A 19,660-nucleotide genomic window follows, 5' to 3' on the forward strand; every position below is an offset into this window, starting at 1 on the left:
TATATAAATACGATTTGTGCATATAAAGACGCCTCTTTGGATAAGGGCACCTTTCAAATGCCTCATAGGAAAAAACATCTTACGAATACATTCTGACTGAACTGACCCAGTGCGTTGTCTTCCTACACATTAAACCAGGGGTCTCCAATCTTATCCAGAAAGGGCCGGTGTGTGTGCAGGTTGTTGTTTTAGCACAGGACTAAGACAGCTGATTCTACTCATCTAGGTCTTGATTAAAGACCATGATTAGTTCATTAGTATAATCAGGTGTGTTACTGCTGGGTTAAAACAAAAACCTGCACCCACGCCGGCCCTTTTAGGATAAGATTGGAGACCCCTGCATTAAACCATCAAAATTTCAAACCGCATAATTATGTGCTGTGTTTTTAGAGCTTTGCGTGGGAGTCGGCCTTCCACTGCGTCTTACAGCACGTCACAGGCTGAGAGACAGACGTGATGCGGTCACGGGGGGCGAGGAAAACAAAATGGCGGAACGGAGTCCGTGACACTTTGCTGGCTGGTCCGCCAGTCACAGGTAAGCCTCAGGTAAGATCAGAGAGGGGAGGGGCTTCACGGGTCCTTCTCCCCGCCTGGACGTTTGCAGGAGCCTGAACTAGGATTTGGCCACAAGAGCGTCTGCTTTACTTTGTTTTGCAATCACTGTGAGCTGCCTGTAACCAGCCAGACACTTAAACACTTGAGGGGAAATGACACCGTCGGATGGCCACTGTGAGAATCCTCTGTAAACGACACGGCGATTAAAAGACGTAATCTCTACTCCGTTACGGAAGAGTCTTCAAGAAAAGGACGGTAATGTGAGGTAGGGACTCGAGCCGTCCCGCTGTCCCCGCACTTCCCACCTCCCACCAGAGGGGGCAGTGCTCTGGGAGGCTCATGCATTGCTGCAGCTCTCCCACGTGATGGCGTTGAAGTCCATGTCCGTGAGGTTGACAGTGAAGGGCCCCTCCACCCTCTCTGGCTCCACCTGATCACACCCACTCTCGCTGTTCAGGTTGACCCTCCAAGAGTTCAGAGGTCGAATGGCCTTCTTGAACCGCTGGGGAGACAGAACACTGAATGAGACGCTGCCTTTTTTACGGTTATATTTGGAGACGTAAACAAAACAATGCCCATGAGCAGTGTAGTGTAATATGTAGAACACAACGGGTAGAACATAGAAGAACATATGTTAGAAAGAAAAAAAAGAAGGTGGTAGCCCAATGTGAGATATTTTCATGGGACCTAAAATAACCCTTGTGGCACCCCCAGTTGTCTAACCTCCTTTGACTGTGCTTATTCAGTAGAGGGCAGTAGAGGACAGTTGAAGACAGTAGAGGGCAGTAGAGGGCAGTAGAGGGCAGTAGAGGAGGGGTGGGGGGCGTGGGGTTTACTCACGTCTCGGAGCGTGCCGGACTGCTTGGCGAGGGCGATGCCGGCCCACACGGGGATCTGCAGGCAGCAGGTGGCGCCCATGCACACGCCCAGGGCCTTGCCCCAGCGCGGGAACACGTAGGTCCCATAGTGCAGGGACGTGTTGTACATCTCGATGAAGATGTACGTCAGGATGAACTGAAACCAGTCAGACAGCATGCCAGTCAGGGGAACTGGGTCAGGAGGTTGCAGGTTAAATGGCAGGCATTTATATAGTGCCTTTATCCAAAGCGCTGTACAATTGATGCTTCTCCATTCACCCATTCATACACACACTCACACACCGACGGCGATTGGCTGACATGCAAGGCCCCGACCAGCTCGTCAGGAGCATTTGGGGGTTAGGTGTCTTGCTCACGGACACTCCGACACAGCCCGGGCGGGGGATCGAACCGGCAACCCTCCAACTGCCAGACGACTGCTCTTACCGCCTGAGCCATGTCGCCCCCAAGGTTCCCCCCAAGGTTCCATCCCTGCCCAAGGCACAGCCTCTCTGTGGCAACAGGGGTACTCTCACCCACGGTATGCAGACGCGATAGACGCAATAGACTCGTGACGTCGTTTGCAACAGAACAATTTGTGATCAGATAAAGGTGCCTGGATCGTTTTGTACCCTCGATCAGCAGTGCCTGCCTGATGCTTTCTCTCCTGAGACAGTCAGATGCAGAACAGTTGATAACGTGACGCTGTCCGTAATGGAAGAGTTTGTGATTATATGAAGACACCTGGGTCTTTCAAATACAGCTGCATTATTGTGAAAAAGAAAAACCTTGAGGCTGTCGAGCTGTGTACCTCCGGTGAGAATAGTACAGGCACAGCTGCCCTTGATTAGGGCATTTAACCTTAACTTCTTCGGTAAATATCCGGCTACATACATCGATCGTATGTATGAAACAAACAAAAAACAAAGCAGCCACTCGGAATAGGAGCATCTGCCAAATGCCTCAAATGTAACTGAATGAATGGATAAATAAATCATTTGTGAATGGGTGAATAAATAATGTGTGATTGAGTGCGGGAGTGAGCAAATGTCTAGGATTACAGGCCTCCTCCTGAGGCCTGTTAAATTATTCACTTGAATAGTGTGGACAGGTGCTGATTTACGACTGCCAGATATCTCAGTCTCAGCATGCCATTTATTTAGCTTCCAGGTCAGAGGTCAAGAAAGCTGTGATTGCCGAAGACTGCGTCAGACTCCAGTCCTGGAGGGCCGCAGTGACTGCTGGTTTTTGGGTTGTTCACCAACCGCTGGTTCATTAAAGTCATTGATTGGCTAAAGAATCCACACATTCTCAAGGCCTTAATTGACGGAAACCACAAAAACCTGCAGACACTGAGGCCCCCTGGGATTTCAGTGTGACACCCCTGCTCCAGATCATGACAAAGCCTCAAAATCAAGTTACTTCACGTTGAAGAGCGTCCTGGCAATGAATGTGAAATGTCTTGGTTTTGATAATCAGAGCTAGACAACCTAGAGTTAATAAAACAGGTTTAAAACAAACAGTGATTTCTCCACATAATGTTGCCAAACGAGGAAGTAATCTACATGTGAAAATAAACATCGTGGCTTACTTCCTGTTTGGCACCAGTGCATGGGGTTGTCACAGACTGTATCAACCCTGTTCTGCGAAGCAGGAAAAAATAAATAAAAATTGAGTAAATTGGATCCCACGATGCATCATGTCTGAACTCACCAATAAGAGGGCAGGGGTGCAGACTACCCAGCATGCCTTGAAGAAGAGAAGGACTTTGCTACACCAGGGAGGACAGCGGCAGATCATATCAATGATGTCTTGACAGAACTGGTTTATACCTGCAGACAGACAGACAGACAGACAGACAGACACACAGAGACGCAGACACACACACACACACACACACACACACACACACACACGGTTATAAGACAACTTCCTTTTCTTCTGCAGCCACAGTGGCAGTGCGATCTCATTGTGGTTCTGTTGCATTGTGGGATAAAGAGCCCTCCTCCAGGTAACCCTCACGGGGTCAGAAGCTAAGCGTAGTCCCACTTCATGCCGCTGTATGCAAGAGTGAGCTATTTAACCTAGTAACAAATAACAATAATAATGGGGGTAATAGTATATGTATTTGACTGAAGAATAAATGTAATACTACAGTGCACAGGCTATCTGTGTGCAGGAGGGGGGAGGTGCAAGCTGGGCTGGGCCGAACCGGGCCGAACTCACCGTAGAAGAAGGAGATCCCCAGACACATGAAGAGGGTGATGATGATGAGGCCGAAGCTGGTGGCGAAGGAGTCGATCAGAGTGAACCAGTATATCCCTCCCTGAGCACAGAGCAGCACAGCCCAGCACAGTCAACACACATTACACCATCAGCACAACCCGGCACAGTCAACACACATTACACCATCAGCACAGCCCAGCACAGTCAACACACATTACACCATCAGCACAACCCAACATAGTCAGAGGTATTACACTATCAGCACAACCCAACACAGTCAACACACATCACACCATCAGCACAACCCAACACAGTCAGAGATATTACACTATCAGCACAACCAAACACATTCAGAGATATTACACTATCAGCACAACCCAACACAGTCAGAGATATTACACTATCAGCACAACCCAGCACAGTCAGAGATATTACACTATCAGCACAACCAGACACACAACGCACATTACACTATTAGCACAGTCATACAAACATTACAATATCAGCACAACCCAGCATAGTCAGACAACACACACACACACACACACACACACACACACACACACACACAGCCCTCTTCGTCTCTCACTCTCTCACTCTCTCACTCTCTCACTCTCTCACTCTCTCACTCTCTCACTCTCTCACTCTCTCACTCTCTCACACACAGCCCTGTCTCACACACACACGTACGTCGGTGATGAGCAGCAAGCCCATCAGGTAGAAGCCGAAGCAGAGCGCTCCCAGGAACAGGGACTTCTTCTTCATATCACTCCTGAGATGGGGGAACTCATCCAGCACAGCTGTGGTGATACCCTCCATGTTCCCAAACTGGGGAGAGAGGGAGAGAGAGAGGGAGAGGGAGAGGGAGAGAGAGAGAGAGAGGAAGAGAGAGAGGGAGAGAGAGAGAGAGAGAGGAGAGGGAGAGAGGAGAGTCATGTCACAGCTCGTCATAAACAGAAGGATAACCAGTAAGCATATTTTGGTCGGCTGTAAACTATATATCCACATACGTACATGTTCATGTGTTCAATGGTGTGTGTTCTTTATATGTTTATTTCTGTGCACTGGCAACATAAGCTTGACTTGTCACACTAATGAAACATTTTGTCTTTGAATTTGAGAGAGAGAAGGGGGAGAGAGAGCGAGAGGGGAAGGAAGAGAGAGAGAGAGAGAGAGGTTGTGATCTACCAGTGTGTCCACGCCCAACATGAACAGCATGAGGAAGAAGAGAATGGACCAGAACACCGAGCCTGGCAGGAGAGCAAGGGCTTCTGGGTAAGCCACAAACGCCAACCCCGGACCTGTGGGAGGGTGGGGGGGGGGGGGGGGAAGGACAAATAAATAACAAGTCTTAAATAACAAGCCTTAAGCACACAGAGCTCTGTGTTCACAATACACAAGCCCCCAGAGAACCAGCTCTGGGTTTGTCATGGGAATGCATTGGCACAGGGTAATCCGAGACCCATTACCCTCCTTAACATGGATCTCAAATTCCGCTCCCAGAGTGGCTCCAGGCCAGGGGTGCAGGTTTCTGTTTTAGCCCAGCACTACCACACCTGACTCTACCCGACTGAAGGCCTGTGGATCCACCTGTCTACATCTGCCACGCCTTCTGCCATGTGTAAAAAAAACATTTTGTGTTCTCCAGTTTGTTTGTCTCCACAGTAAGTTTATTTAGGAGGTAGGCGCAGGCTAGGAAAGGAAGAGTGGAGGTGAAAAATAAGCGATTGGAAGGAGTCCATCTTAGGATCTCAGGCCTGCCTCCCGCTTCTGCCTGCCACGACAAGCACAACAACAGAGATGCGTTTAATTTCCGTTAATCGACGGAGATGAGTTAAAACTTCCCGCTCATCGCTACCTGAGTCAGCCACCTCCCCGACGGGCACGTTCTTCCGCCAGGCCATGTGACCGAGGATGGAGAAGATGGCGAATCCGGCGAAGAAGCTGGTGCAGCAGTTGCCCATGGTGATGACCAGCGTGTCCCTGGAACACAGCAGCGTTCAGCCCGCAGCCCGCACGGCACCAGCAGCATTTTTGGAAACCCTTAATTTCTACAGCCTGCTAATTACCTAGTATTACCTAATTACCGAGTCGGTACCAGCTACTAATACCACCACGTGTAATTATCAGGCAACTATTTTGATTTCAGAGGCAAAGTACAATGAAACGGGCTGGATGTGCGGTGAGGATTTTGACACAAAATGGCTGCCGTTCATCACCCGAGTGGGTGCCACACTTTGGTGGTGGTTGAAATGGTCAATGGCTTTAAGAGGTGGATAGGTGCTACATGAACGTACCCCATGGTTACTGGCAGTATTTACAGGGCGTGTTTACGGGAGAGAAGCGAGAGGGCGAACCTGATGACGTTGTTGTCGAACTTGTTGTAGGACGCCATGGACAGCAGCCCCCCCACTCCGATCCCCAGAGAGTAGAACACCTGGGACGCTGCGTCGTTCCACACCTGGGGGTCAGAGGTCAAACACGGCTCATTCTATTGGTGGGGCAAGGAAACCTTTATGACATCATATTAGGAGCTGGCAGATCTAAACCAATCAAAGTCGCGTCCTGTGCTCTCCAGGACCAGGGCTGGGGACCCCAGCAGACCCTGTGGCTCTCCAGGACCAGGGCTGGGGACCCCAGCAGACCCTGTGGCTCTCCAGGACCAGGGCTGGGGACCCCAGCAGACCCTGTGGCTCTCCAGGACCAGGGCTGGGGACCCCAGCAGACCCTGTGGCTCTCCAGGACCAGGGCTGGGGACCCCAGCAGACCCTGTGGCTCTCCAGGACCAGGGCTGGGGACCCCAGCAGACCCTGTGGCTCTCCAGGACCAGGGCTGGGGACCCCAGCACACCCTGCGGCTCTCCAGGACCAGGGCTGGGGACCCCAGCACACCCCACGGCTCTCCAGGACCAGGGCTGGGGACCCCAGCACACCCCACGGCTCTCCAGGACCAGGGCTGGGCTTTGGGGGTACAGTACCTGTGCGCTGGCCAGGCGTTTCCAGTCGGGGGTGAGGTAGAAGGCCACGCCTTGCAGGGACCCCTCCAGTGTGGCCCCTCGGATGATCAGCACCAGCAGCACGAAATAGGGGAAGGTGGCTGTGACGTACACCACCTAGTGGCGGGGAGGAGGAATGACAGCACACCATGTGAGGAACACACAGGGTAGATCTGACACCCCACAAACATCCTCAGTCATCATGAGCTGGGAGGGTGGCAATGCCCACTTGGAGAGACGATGTCTCAATAGACCATCTTTTTTGGATGGTCTATGTCCAGCATTGTCACAATGCCATGTCCTATCAAAAAAATGTTCATCCCTCCATCAATGCATTAGCGTTACCACAAGATGCGTTGGCACGATGTGATGCGTTAGCACGATGTGATGTGTTAGCACGATGCTCTGGCTCTCTCACCTTGCCGGAGCTGCGGATGCCCTTCAGCATGCAGACGAAGATGATGACCCAGGCCGCCAGCAAGCAGAGGGCCAGGGGCCAACGCACGGGGCCCGGGTCATGGAGCCCCTCGCTGTTCACCACACCCAGGACCCGCTCGCTGGGAAACACACACACACACACACACACACACACACACACACACACACACACACACACACACATTAACACTACTCCCCAGTTACACAAACATACTGAAACTGACATCCCTCTTTATGTGTCAGGACTCTAGCAGTGTGCATTCTAACGGGGAGAGGAGGGCTTACTTCCAGAACATCTCCGTAGGGCTCAGAGTACTCGACCCATTTACTGTGCCGTTCTAATGGAGGAGAGAGAGAGAGAGAGAGAGAGAGAGAGGGAGAGAGGGAGAGAGGGAGGGAGAGAGGGAGGGAGAGAGAGAGAGAGAGAGGGGGGGAAGAAATGACTGAGAATCTGGGACAGATGTACAACAGCCACTTTAAGGGTTTGTGGTTGGGGTTGAGAGGGGCAGGGTTAGAGTTTGTGGTTGGGAGGGGAGGGTTAGAGTTTGTGGTTGGGAGGGGCAGGGTTAGAGTTTGTGGTTGGGGTTGGGAGGGGCAGGGTTAGAGTTTGTGGTTGGGAGGGGCAGGGTTAGAGTTTGTGGTTGGGGTTGGGAGGGGCAGGGTTAGTGTTTGTGGTTAGGAGAATAGGGGTTGGGGTTAGGTTTAGGAGGATAGGAGTTGGGGTTTGGAGGACAGAGGTTAGTGTAGGGGTCAGGGTTTGTGTTTGGGAGGGGCGGTGTCTTACCCCACAGAGTGCAGAGTTGGAGATGGCTTCGCAGGACCAGGGCAGGGGGCTCTGGAAGGAACTCCCCAGGTAGTAGAAGGTCCAGGCGATGATGACGTTGTAGTAGAGACAGATTAGGGTAGAGACACACACCATCCCGATCCCTATGCCTGAGAGAGAGGAGAGGGGAGAGGGCAAAGGTCAAAGGTCAACGGTGTGTGGGTGGCAGTGTGGTATAGTAGTGGTCTTGGAAGCAAGGAGGTTCTATGTTCAATATGTGCGTGTGAGTGAGTGAGTGAGTGAGTGAGTGAGTGAGTGAGTGAGTGAGTGAGTGAGTGAGTGAGTGAGTGAGTGAGTGAGTGAGTGAGTGAGTGAGTGAGTGAGTGAGTGAGTGAGAGAGAGAGAGAGAGAGAGAGAGAGAGAGAGAGAGAGAGAGAGAGAGAGAGAGAGATCCTCTTCTGCACACCAGTTAAATCTTGCAGTACTCCTCTACTACAAATCCTTAATGCAACACTACTCCACCCGGCACACCTCAATCTCTCCACCACTCCAGCACTTCAAGACATGCAGGTTAGGTGAGGTTAGGTCAACAGGGCGTGGCTGTGAGAGAGCGTGTGTGCTCAGCCAACCTATCCCGTGTGAATAAAGGTTCAGGATGAATACACTGTGTCGGAGTCACTGCCGCTGTCCCAGATATTGGATGAATTTGGGGATCCCAGGGTGTATTTGCTGCTTTTGACTCGTCTTTTTATAATGCCTGTGTTATTGATATTATTGTTTTTCTCTTGTAAAGCTCTTTGAGCTGCATGTGATGATATAAAAGGTGCAATATAAATAAAGCATTATTATTATTATTGCATAGTCACATTATGGGCGCATATTTTGGGTGGAACTGGGGGAGGTCAGAGGGCAGAGGTCAGGGGTCACCTTTGAGCAGAGGGCAGCACTTCCAGACGGTGATGGGTCCTGCGGCCCCGTACTGCCCCAAACTCAGCTCCATGAGGAAGAGGGGCACTCCGGTGAAGAACAGCATGATGAAGTACGGCACAAGGAAGACTCCTGGGGAGGAAGGTCACAAACACGAGTCATGATGAAGGACAGAACGAGGAAGACTCCTGAGGAGGAAGGTCACACACAGAGTCATGATGAAGGACGGAATGAGGAAGACTCCTGAGGAGGAAGGTCACAAACACGAGTCATGATGAAGGACGGAATGAGGAAGACTCCTGAGGAGGAAGGTCACAAACACGAGTCATGATGAAGGACGGAATGAGGAAGACTCCTGAGGAGGAAGGTCACAAACACGAGTCATGATGAAGGACGGAATGAGGAAGACTCCTGAGGAGGAAGGTCACAAACACGAGTCATGATGAAGTACGGCATGAGGAAGACTCCGGCAGAGGAACGTCACAAACACAGGGTGCTCGTTCCAATCGCTTATTTTTCACCAACTTTCTCCTTGTTCCTTGTTCCAGACTTAGTATTCAATCTTGAAGGAAATTACTATCCGTTAAATGTTCCTTCTAGGAGCTAAAAGCCAGGAGTTAGGAGCAAGGAGCTAGGAGCAAGGAGCTAGGAGCCTCCCGAAGATGTTTTGGGCAAGAAAACACTAGCGCATCCTTTGCGAAAGTATTTTTTCAGAATGGGTGCCACAAAAATGATCAACCTGTGGATCCACCTCTCCCCGTCTGCCACGTCTGTAACTGACCTGTGGATCCACCTCACCCCATCTGCCACGTCTGTAACTGACCTGTGGATCCACCTCTCCCCGTCTGCCACGTCTGTACCTGACCTGTGGATCCACCTCTCCCCATCTGCCACGTCTGTACCTGACCTGTGGATCCACCTCTCCCCATCTGCCACGTCTGTAACTGACCTGTGGATCCACCTCTCCCCATCTGCCACGTCTGTACCTGACCTGTGGATCCACCTCTCCCCATCTGCCACGTCTGTAACTGACCTGTGGATCCACCTCTCCCCGACTGCCACGTCTGTACCTGACCTGTGGATCCACCTCTCCCCGACTGCCACGTCTGTACCTGACCTGTGGATCCATCTCTCCCCATCTGCCATGCATTCCCCCCGGCCTGTACCTGCCACATGATACCGGATGATCATTTTCAATCTGTGAAAGCAGCAAAACCACAAACGCTTTCTCGAAACTGTTTGCGTCGAGTTGAGTTTCAAAACAAAACAAAACAAAAAACATTCATAGCGCCTTTATCTCACTCATCTTGAAATGAGTCAAACCGTCTCGTCTGATTGGCAATACTTTAATAGATATAAGATTACGTTGAAATATAAAAATACTTAACAGATTAAAATACTTGTTCAGATTGACACACCCTAAAAAACCCCAAGTAACAATATAAATCATGTCAGAAAAACGGCTTACATCTGTGGCCAATTTGTTGAAAACATTGTGGTGACGTGATTTGTTTTCTTCTTCCAAAATGCACTCCTTTCCTTTGAAGTTCAAATTTCAGTTGCCCGACTTGTTTGATTGCTGAATGTTTGCATATTCAAACTCCGCACTCCAGTTACAGGCATTCCCAGAATCCTGAGGAACCTTTGTGTTTTCCGGAATGGAATGCCGGTGTGTCTCACTGTGCAAACGGGGAGCCAAAGATGCTCTGCACACACCAGATGCCCAAAGATGCTCGACACACACCAGATGCCCAAAGATGCTCGACACACACCAGATGCCCAAAGATGCTCGACACGGACCAGATGCCCAAAGATGCTCGACACACACCAGATGCCCAAAGATGCTCGACACACACCAGATTCCAACTCAACCGTATCTCCCCCCCCCTCTTTTTATAGTCTTGCAATAAGACTTAAGATCTTTGTTATTCTCCCATGTAAATATTATTAAAGAAAATATCTCTCAAGTTAATGAGATCGTTTTTTTATTAATAATAATGTCTGAATTTACTATTGCTTGACATGTGAAATTCTCACCCCATAGGTAAATCTTGAATCAAACGCTCCAGTCAAACACTCATTTTTTTATTTTTGTCTAATTTAGCCAAAAGAAATAGGATTAAGTCTAAATATAAGACTAAGATACTTATTCTGACTTACTTTTTGCAGCGTAACGGGAGTTTCTGGTGCAATAGTACAGCTCTGAACGTCCGTGCTGAATTTTCAGAAGATGCACCAAAGTAAAGCATGAAGAGAGATTGGCCAAGGAGCACAGAGCTGAGCATCTGGTTACTCTACAGTCTCCTCCCTCCCCCCCCCTCTCCCACAGACACCCAGCCGGCCGCACTGAGGCCTGTGCCAACACGTTTTTGGCGGATTCCACAGGTGGTGTCTCCTCCCCGGGAGAACAAGTGCATCTTCCACACAACAGACTTAACGTGTTCAGAACCAGACCCGTCTCCACACTAACCCTTTCAAAACCAGACCCGTCTCCACACTAACCCTTTCAGAACCAGACCCGTCTCCACACTAACCCGTTCAGAACCAGACCCGTCTCCACACTAACCCGTTCAGAACCAGACCCGTCTCCACACATTACATAACATTAATGGCATTTGGCAGACGCTCTTATTCAGAGTGACGTACAGTTGATTAGACAAAGCAGGAGACAATCCTCCCCTGGAGCAATGTAGGGTTAAGGGCCTTGCTCAAGGGCCCAACGGCTGTGCGGATCTACAAACCCTTTCAGAACCAGACCCGATATGACGTGGCTGAAGGGCTTTTGGCTTCGGTTGAGAACATTGAGAGAAGTGAGGTAGCAGGGTTTGTAACAGGGTCTCAAAACAATAGGATAGTGGTCATTTTGAGTGATTATCAGTGTTCAAACTAGGGCATATTCCTCCAGAGTATTTGCTCAAGAAGAGTTGAAACATTTTGTGTTGAACTTCGGGGTTTTGTGGCGTCGTTAACGTACCTGTGAGAGAGACTGCCTCAGGTGCAGGAGGGTAAAAGCAAAATGGCTGGTAAGAAAATAGTCTCTTTCGGGGATTTGAAGTGTTTTCAGTCTGGGCTTTTTTCCCCAGAGGGGGAGGGGAGAGTAGGCAGTTTCTTCCTTATTTCGGCGGTTTCAGTTGGTTACCGTGACTCCTGCCCTCACCGCCGTCGCGAGCCAAGCGCTCGAAAAACGAAACCATGAGAAAAGCCCGTCTGTCGCCACGGCAACCGGCCGCCGTCGTCGTCAGGGACAAAGGAATCACTTTTCGAGGCCTGCCTGGGTGGGGCTTTCTCCCCTGCAAACGTGCCGATAGCACCTCCCTCGCCTCTGAGAGCTGAGGCCGCAGAGACAGGCCACACACTGCTACAGCCCCGTTTAAACCTGCAGCGTCACACTGGGCTGGGTAACTTAATGTATGTAATGTAATGTAATGTAATGTAATGTAATGTAGTGTAATGTATGTAATGTAGTGTAATGTAGTGTAATATAATGTAATGTAATGTATGTAATGTAAAGCAATGTATGTAATGCAATGTAATGTAATGTAATGTAATGTAAGGTAATGTATGTAATGTAATGCAATGCAATGTATGTAATGTAATGTAATGTACATAATGTAATGTAATGAATGTAATGTAATGTATGTAATGTAATGTAATGTAATGTAATGCATGTAATGTAATGTAATGTAATGTATGTAATGTAATGTAACTCAGTGAGAAATATGAAGTGTGTGAGCTCAGGGCTGTCCAGTCTCCAGTGCGGTAAGAGCAGGTTTATTAGCCCAGCACTACCACACCTGATTCTACTGATTCAACTAAAGGCCGGGTCTTAGATCAAGACATCGCTAAGAAGAATCAGGCTAAGATAACAACAACCTGCACCCACGCCAGCCTGTCTCAGGTAAGGCTGTATGCCCCTGTGGTAGTAACAGGTACAGCGGGATTTAAACCTGTCGCGTCACACTGTTGTGAAATATGGCAGTTGAAAGTGGCAGTTGGGGGCAGTTGAACGTGGAAGTTGGGGGCAGTTGAAAGTGGCAGTTGGGGGCAGTTGAACGTGGCAGTTGGGGGCAGTTGAACGTGGCAGTTGGGGGCAGTTGAAAGTGGCAGTTGGGGGCAGTTGAACGTGGAAGTTGGGGGCAGTTGAACGTGGAAGTTGGGGGCAGTTGAATGTGGAAGTTGGGGGCAGTTGAACGAGGAAGTTGGGGGCAGTTGAACGAGGAAGTTGGGGGCAGTTGAACGTGGCAGTTGGGGGCAGTTGAGCGTGGAAGTTGGGGGCAGTTGAACGTGGAAGTTGGGGGCAGTTGAAAGTGGCAGTTGGGGGCAGTTGAACGTGGCAGTTGGTCTCCTGCGTTAGCACTCTGCCAGAGGTCACTGCATTCATCCTCTCTCCCAGCTCCGCTCCACAGAGCCTGCTGATGCTTTGCATTGTGCAAATAGCCTCCATTCTCCTGGCGGGATCGCCCAACCGACGTTACAGCTGTAGCCCCCAGATATCCAGCGGTCTTCTCCGAGTCTGTGCATCATTTCAGCGTTCATGCGCATGTCTGACATCATCCCATCATCCCATGGATCTCCTTACACATGGGTTTGTTTCTCATGATGAGAAACACCACAACGCTTGTGTTCTGCACAGGCAAGTTACCCTCATCTTTTATAAAGGTCCCATACTGTGAAAACAACATTTCCTTTGCTATAAAACACTATAAACACACTGTGAAAGTACCTCACAAAACTCACAGCCCCCCAAATACGACCACACAATCCGCATGAAGAAACCGTGCATTTAAACAAGCCATTTGGACTTCCGTAACTGTGATGTCACGACGATACGCTCGTTTGCATAGGTCCGCCTTCAGCAGGGCCCACCCACATCCAAGCGCTCAGCACAGACAGCGTTCAGCACGCTGAGCTAGCCAGCCAATCAAAACAGAGGTTCATCGATATTAAGAAACTATTGCCTGTTATTGGTAACGCTCATGAGAGGTGCTGGAGAATGGACATGAAGAACTGGATGGAGATTGGTTTTGGTACTTAGAACCACACAGCTTCGTATAGACATCCGGACCTAAAACAAAACACTGGAAAGTTGTACAGAACGGGACCTTTAAGAGTGTAAGGACACATAATGACAAACTACAGCCTGATGCGGATAAGAGCAGGGCTCTCAGCCTCCAGTGCTGGAGGGCTGCAGTGCCGGTAATATTATTACTCTCAAGACGCTCAGTTAGGCCTGGGAAACCAGGCAGTGTGCAGCTCGCTAACCGCAGCGTTAATCACCCAAATGCAGAACCAGAAACCAGCAGACACTGCAGGCCTCCAGGACTGGAGCAGCTCATCTCTGCCATAATCCTGCATACACACCAGCCCTCCAGGACTGGAGCTGCCCATCTCGGCTATAATCCTGCACACACACCGGCCCTCCAGGACTGGAGTTAATCCTGCACACACACCGGCCCTCCAGGACTGGAGTTAATCCTGCACACACACCGGCCCTCCAGGACTGGAGAAGGCTACAGCCTGAATGAAGGGGGCTGTACTTCCTTCTACGGCGTCATGCTCACAGAGAACAGGGCGGAACTCACCTCCTCCGTTGCGGTAGCACAGGTAGGGGAACCTCCACACGTTGCCCAGCCCGACGCAGTACCCGATGCAGGAGAGCAGGAACTCGTACTTGCCCCCCCACTGCTCCCGGGGAGGGTGGGGGGAGGGGCTGAACGCCGGGGAGGGGGGCCGGGACTCGAACTCCGGCTGGGAGGCGGGGTCGCGGACGTCGCGGGCCAACGTCTGCCCGTTGAGCTGGACCGGCCGCTGGAGAGAGAGGAGACGGCCCACAACCGAGGGCGACATCGTCAGCTGAGCGCGCGAGCGCCCCGTTCCTCCTCCGACAGAGCGCCACGCCGCAAACGCACTCCCGATCCGAACAGACGAAAAAGGGCTGCCGAAGAGCGGCTGCTGGCAGAAATCAGCCGCGGCCGGACGCTCCCCGTCGAAGAAGTGTCGCCGTCTCCACGTCTGAAACTTCAGAACGAGGGGAAGGCGGACGTTCTGCTTTTACGCACAGAGCAGGAAGTCGCAGGTGCGAATACAGACTAGCACTATATTTGAAAAGGAAACTGTAAACAGAGGAAATTGAGCAAAGCCCGGCAGCGGGGTGGTGGTGTGACCATTATTAAGAAAGAAACTATGCTCTGGGACGGCCCAGCACCGCTGCCTGCGGAGATCACTGAGAACGGCACCGAAAACACTGCTCAGGGCGCGCCTCTTTCACTGAAGTCTGAGACTCTGTAATCATTGTTACACCTCTCCTTCCCCGTTTGATGTCGGTATGTTTGTCGACAGTTTTGTCGGGCGACTACGCGTTTCGTGTCAGATCGCCCTCGTCAAAGAGACTTCGATCTCAATGGGAGGTAAAGAAGAATTCACAGCCCCTGTCCAATCCCTCGGCAGCACTCCAAACCATTTCATCCGCAGAACAAACACTGCCAGTCATTGTGCGTGCCAGGGCGGCCGACAGCCAATCAAACAGTGTGTGACTCAAAAGTGGGAGTTGCAAGTCTGATGGAGTACCTGCAGTCTTTGTATGCTGCGAGATCTATGACCCTTAACCATAGACCTTTGTTTTCTGAATGTACTTTTCAAACAAAGGAACAGAAAACTAGAAAACACGGGAGAGGCCCAACACCACAGTTCTAGCGGTCCTTTAATGGTGTGGAGTACATTTTCCACCAATGTTTGTTTGGGTTAATTCCCTTACAAGCAAAAGTTGACCTCATCCATAATTTCTCAACAGTACGGCATGATCGATAATCTTGAACACGCATCAAAGCTTTTCTGTCCTGGATGGAAGTTTTGAGACTGTCTTATTCGTACCGTTCCGGATTTATGATGATACAGACGAGAGCGGTCACGTAAAGAACAGAATTCTCACTCTCAAGGGTTCCGGAACGCTGCAGGACAATGAAGGAATTGCAGCGGGAATGTTCCGGAATGGTCATGACTTCCAGAACTTGTTGCTGCGCAGTAGCTTAGCGTCCTGCTACTCAAATAACTGTAACGTTATGTAAACACACACCCTGCAGACATTGCGGCAACGTGACCCCCTTAGTTCGGAGTGCGCCCCACTGACATTTGACCCCACGGTCGTACACAATACATCAACAGGATAGTCACAGAGACTCAACACTCATGTGCGTGTAAACTGCAGGGCCTCAGAGAATAAACTCAAGCTCCATTGTCCACTGCCCAGTTCCGGAGTCTCAGCTAGCCTGTGGTCCATAGTGTAGAATAGCAGTTAGGGAACTAGATTTTCAACCCTGCGGCTGTAGGTTCGATTCTCAAGCAGGAAACTGCCAATGCATCCATGAGCAGCTCACATATGCTGAATTGGATCAGTAAAGATCAATGAATTGGATCACTAAATAGCGCCACTATACATCAAGGTTCTATTTAAAAAGAGCCGTGTCAATCACTATGATTAAGAGAAACCGCTTAACAGCAGTAACGTGTGAACCCGTGTCTTACTTTCAGATTATTTTCACTGCCACGGGTTTGCGTCCAAGCGCAGACACGCGTCCCACAATCCTCAGCGCCGGGACGGTTCACAGCATTGCGCTGCCGGTTGGGATGTTTGGAACAAACCTTTGCGAGTCCACCGGCTTACCCAACCATTCTGAAGGAAGTGACCCCAGCCCAGCTCCTCCATGTTACCAGGCAACGGAAGTGCTTCGGGGGAAATCCCCAAATCCTCTCCTTTCACACGCTTTCAGGTTCCTCATTTCACTGGATCACCCACCTCCACCGTCACATTTCTGCACTGTGTTTGGGTGTGGCGCCGTGGCTTAGTCGGTTAAAGCGCCCGTCTAGTAAACAGGACATCCTGGGCTAGAATCCCAGCGGTGCCTTTTCCTAGTGTTAAGATCCGCACAGCTGTTGGGCCCTTAAACCCACATTGCTCCAGGGTGGATTGTCCCCTGCTTAATCTAATCAACTGTACGTCACTTTTGATTAAAGCGTTGTTTAAATGACTGTAATGTAATGGTGGGGGCACCATACACCATTACGGCATACCAGACACAATCTAATCGGCTCGTTTTTAGACAGACTGCGGACTGCACAACGGTGGCTTTAGGCACAAGCACACACACAAAAAAAATCAACGCACACTTCTCCTTATGTAAGCTAGTGTAAACTTTCCCCATTCCAAATCATCCTCTTTCACAAACGATTAAGTTGACCACTCTGTAAACATCTCTAGACAACTTTCCTGCTGAAAATTCCAGCCGAATCCAGTCGAAGGAGTGGTTCCAACACGTTTAGCTGGTAATTCAGCAGTCCACCAGCTTACCCTACCAGCTTAACCACCCTTGTCCATCTAGAGACCAACTTTGACCAGCTGCAGACCATCTAGTTATGACTAGCTAGAAGTTTTGAAAACACATCTTAAACCAGCTTAAGCCATTTTAGAGACTTAAGGGTAAAAAAAAAACTTTAAAAAAACTAAAAACAAACTTCTCCATTGTACCGTATGCTCACAGATGATATCAGATCATATTCACACTCTATTATACTTGGGTCTAAAGGTCTTCTCTAAAAAAAAGTTATGTTGGCTAGAGACCAAATTGCACAAGTTAATACAAATTAATGGTATATATCAGGGGTCGGCAACCCTGGTCCTGGAGAGCCACAGGGTGTGCTGGCTTTCGTTGTTACTTGGCATTAATTGATCAATGAAAGCCGTTGATTACACAGTTAACTCACCTCACCTGGTTTCTTGGGTCTGAATCGGTTGCTTATTTTAAGGTGGAGACGAAAGCCAGCACACCCTGCGGCTCTCCAGGACCAGGGTTGCCGACCCCTGGTATATATATATCAATTAATTTGAGATATATATATATATATATATATATATGGCATATGGCATATCTCAAATTAATTGTGCAAATCATAATATTACTGGTGATAATTATTTTTTGTAGTAGTAGCAGTACTAGTATTCCATTCTATTTAGACATAATGTAAACGAGAAAATTGAATGGCAACTTTCAGTCTGTTATTAAATAAGAATTCATTTACCATCTTAAAATTGGACGTGCTCAACGGCTAAACTCAACAGGATGCAGTAGGCTAGTCTCTGAAATAAAGGTACGGAGAATCGAGACTATTTTTGTTCTTAAAGGAACAGATTTCCAAAATGTACCCTACATTTACAATAATGTTCTACTTTCGTATTAATAAGTACCTTTTACAAGGAAACAAATTATACTGAGCTAAGAATTGTACAATTGTAAAGGTCAGCCTATGAAAGGGTACTACCACACACTGGCACACAGACAAATATTTATAGCATACTTCTTCAGTCACTTTTTCGTACCTTTTTTCTCAGTGTAAGTGCAACGTGCTCCTCTCCCTACAGCATCGTTGTGTGTTTTTAATACCATTTTATTTCAACGTGGGTATGACAACAGCATGTTTTGAATACAGCAACGTGTTAGCATCACAATTGTTCGTCGTTATCGCCATCGAATTTCGCCTTCCAGCGTTCGTGGCCATCTGTTAAGAGTCAGTCTTTAAAAGAGCTTTGAGTACGGACAGTAGGCTACCTTTCAGTACATAAAAATGTGACTGAAATCCGGACAAATTACCTCAAGGTAATGCCCTGAAAAAGGAGAAACCAATCGATTGCTCCTGGTGTATATTAATGCGAAACAGAAACGCGCGTATGGGCATATAAAGTTTTTTTCATGGAATGTTGGTGTACACGTTTCGTTACTCAGTATTGGCTACCCATTGTCAAAACGAATAGACTTTTTTGTAGTTTGGACGTTGTTTGTAGCTTCTATTTTTGGATCTTCTGATTGTGAATTTCCCGACTGGTTCTCCTGACTTACCTCAGCCTCTCCAGGGGTTGTTGTTTTCCCAGCGGAATAGTTTCCAGGTGCCGCTTTCTCCTCGTCGCTATGCATCTCACCTGGGGACGGCTCAACGGTTTTCTTCGGACGTTCGCCCCATTGGTCTGGTTTTGGTTTCATTGAGCCAACGCACTGTGTTTCAGAGAACCGTTTACGTTTCCACTCTCTGTGACTATTCTATAAAAACAAAACAAAACGTAAACCGCCTTTTAAAAAAGGTTTAAAATAAAGTTATGGTGAAGAGATACGGAGAATAGAGCAGGTGTCGTCATGTTCTGCTAGCAAATGAGAACAGCCCGGGTTGGGGTAACCTGTTTGATTGACGTTGTGTGCCAGGTTAAAGCTCACCTATAGGCAGGTAAACCACGCCCCAAATCTGCCCGTCTTTGTGCAGTTATGTGAAAGCGAAGGGAATTCAAAAAACCTTCGTGTTTTTTTACCTAGCCTACACCTGTAGGTTATATTGGGTACACTTAATGTCATTTCCTGGGTCGATCAGCGTTCAAAAAAACTATTTTACTACTGGTGGTGAAGCCGATTCATTGTCTTTTAACCCGACGGTTTTGGTGGATATTCTGTCAAATATATGTTCGCCCGGAATGTGTTTCTTTAGTATGCGTTGCCCTCGGTTCAATTCAGGTTATGCTATAGGCTGTCTCGTGAAGCTTAGTTTCATCGCTATGACAACAACAGGACAGGAAACCTCAAAAGTAACCTCAACTGCAATAGCAGAACATTACTGCAGAAAATGACGAATCATTTCCATGAACTGATATGGGGCAAGGCGACATAAGGTGATGGGTCGTAGAGAATTAGGCTGTAGTCTAGGTTGAAATTAATAGAAGGGAAATTCTTCTATTTATTATTATTTATTTATTGACAAAGAGTAGGCCTACAGTCCAACAATCTTTTGATCTTTTGTTGTTTATAAGGTAGGCTACGTCTACCTATTGTATATATCAAGGCGTGAAACCTTTCCAAATGTCCTGAA

At 48.8% G+C, this 19,660-nt stretch overlaps 1 protein-coding gene across 2 annotated transcripts; it reads right to left on the reverse strand.

Moving 5' to 3' along the window:
• Positions 1-346: 346 nt before the first annotated feature.
• Positions 347-18,999, reverse strand: slc6a7 (solute carrier family 6 member 7). Of its 2 annotated transcripts, XM_061247308.1 has the most exons (15): positions 18,649-18,999; positions 14,344-14,569; positions 8,762-8,893; positions 7,856-8,004; positions 7,357-7,409; positions 7,052-7,190; positions 6,616-6,750; positions 5,996-6,099; positions 5,497-5,621; positions 4,827-4,939; positions 4,329-4,466; positions 3,639-3,738; positions 3,126-3,244; positions 1,396-1,569; positions 347-1,057 (listed from the first exon to the last, which is right to left on the reverse strand). In XM_061247308.1, the coding sequence occupies exons 1-15, from the start codon at positions 18,787-18,789 to the stop codon at positions 893-895; spliced, it is 2,013 nt and encodes a 670-aa protein (XP_061103292.1). In that variant the 5' UTR covers positions 18,790-18,999; the 3' UTR covers positions 347-892. The 2 variants fall into 2 exon arrangements, with proteins under 2 accessions (XP_061103292.1, XP_061103293.1); XM_061247309.1 differs by lacking the exon at positions 14,344-14,569 and having other exon boundaries at positions 18,649-18,742.
• Positions 19,000-19,660: the final 661 nt, after the last annotated feature.

Source organism: Conger conger, chromosome 7 (assembly GCF_963514075.1).
Source record: "Conger conger chromosome 7, fConCon1.1, whole genome shotgun sequence".
NCBI classification, from domain to species: domain Eukaryota; kingdom Metazoa; phylum Chordata; class Actinopteri; order Anguilliformes; family Congridae; genus Conger; species Conger conger.

Excerpts from the sequence above, each read along its gene's own strand:
- slc6a7 (XM_061247308.1), bottom strand. The coding sequence starts at position 18,789 with ATGAAACCAAAACCAGACCAATGGGGCGAACGTCCGAAGAAAACCGTT. Across the intron at positions 7,410-7,855 it reads CCAACTCTGCACTCTGTGGG|AACGGCACAGTAAATGGGTC; the intron begins GTAAGACACCGC and ends CTCCTCCATTAG. Across the intron at positions 3,245-3,638 it reads GGGGATCTCCTTCTTCTACG|GTATAAACCAGTTCTGTCAA; the intron begins GTGAGTTCGGCC and ends GTCTGTCTGCAG.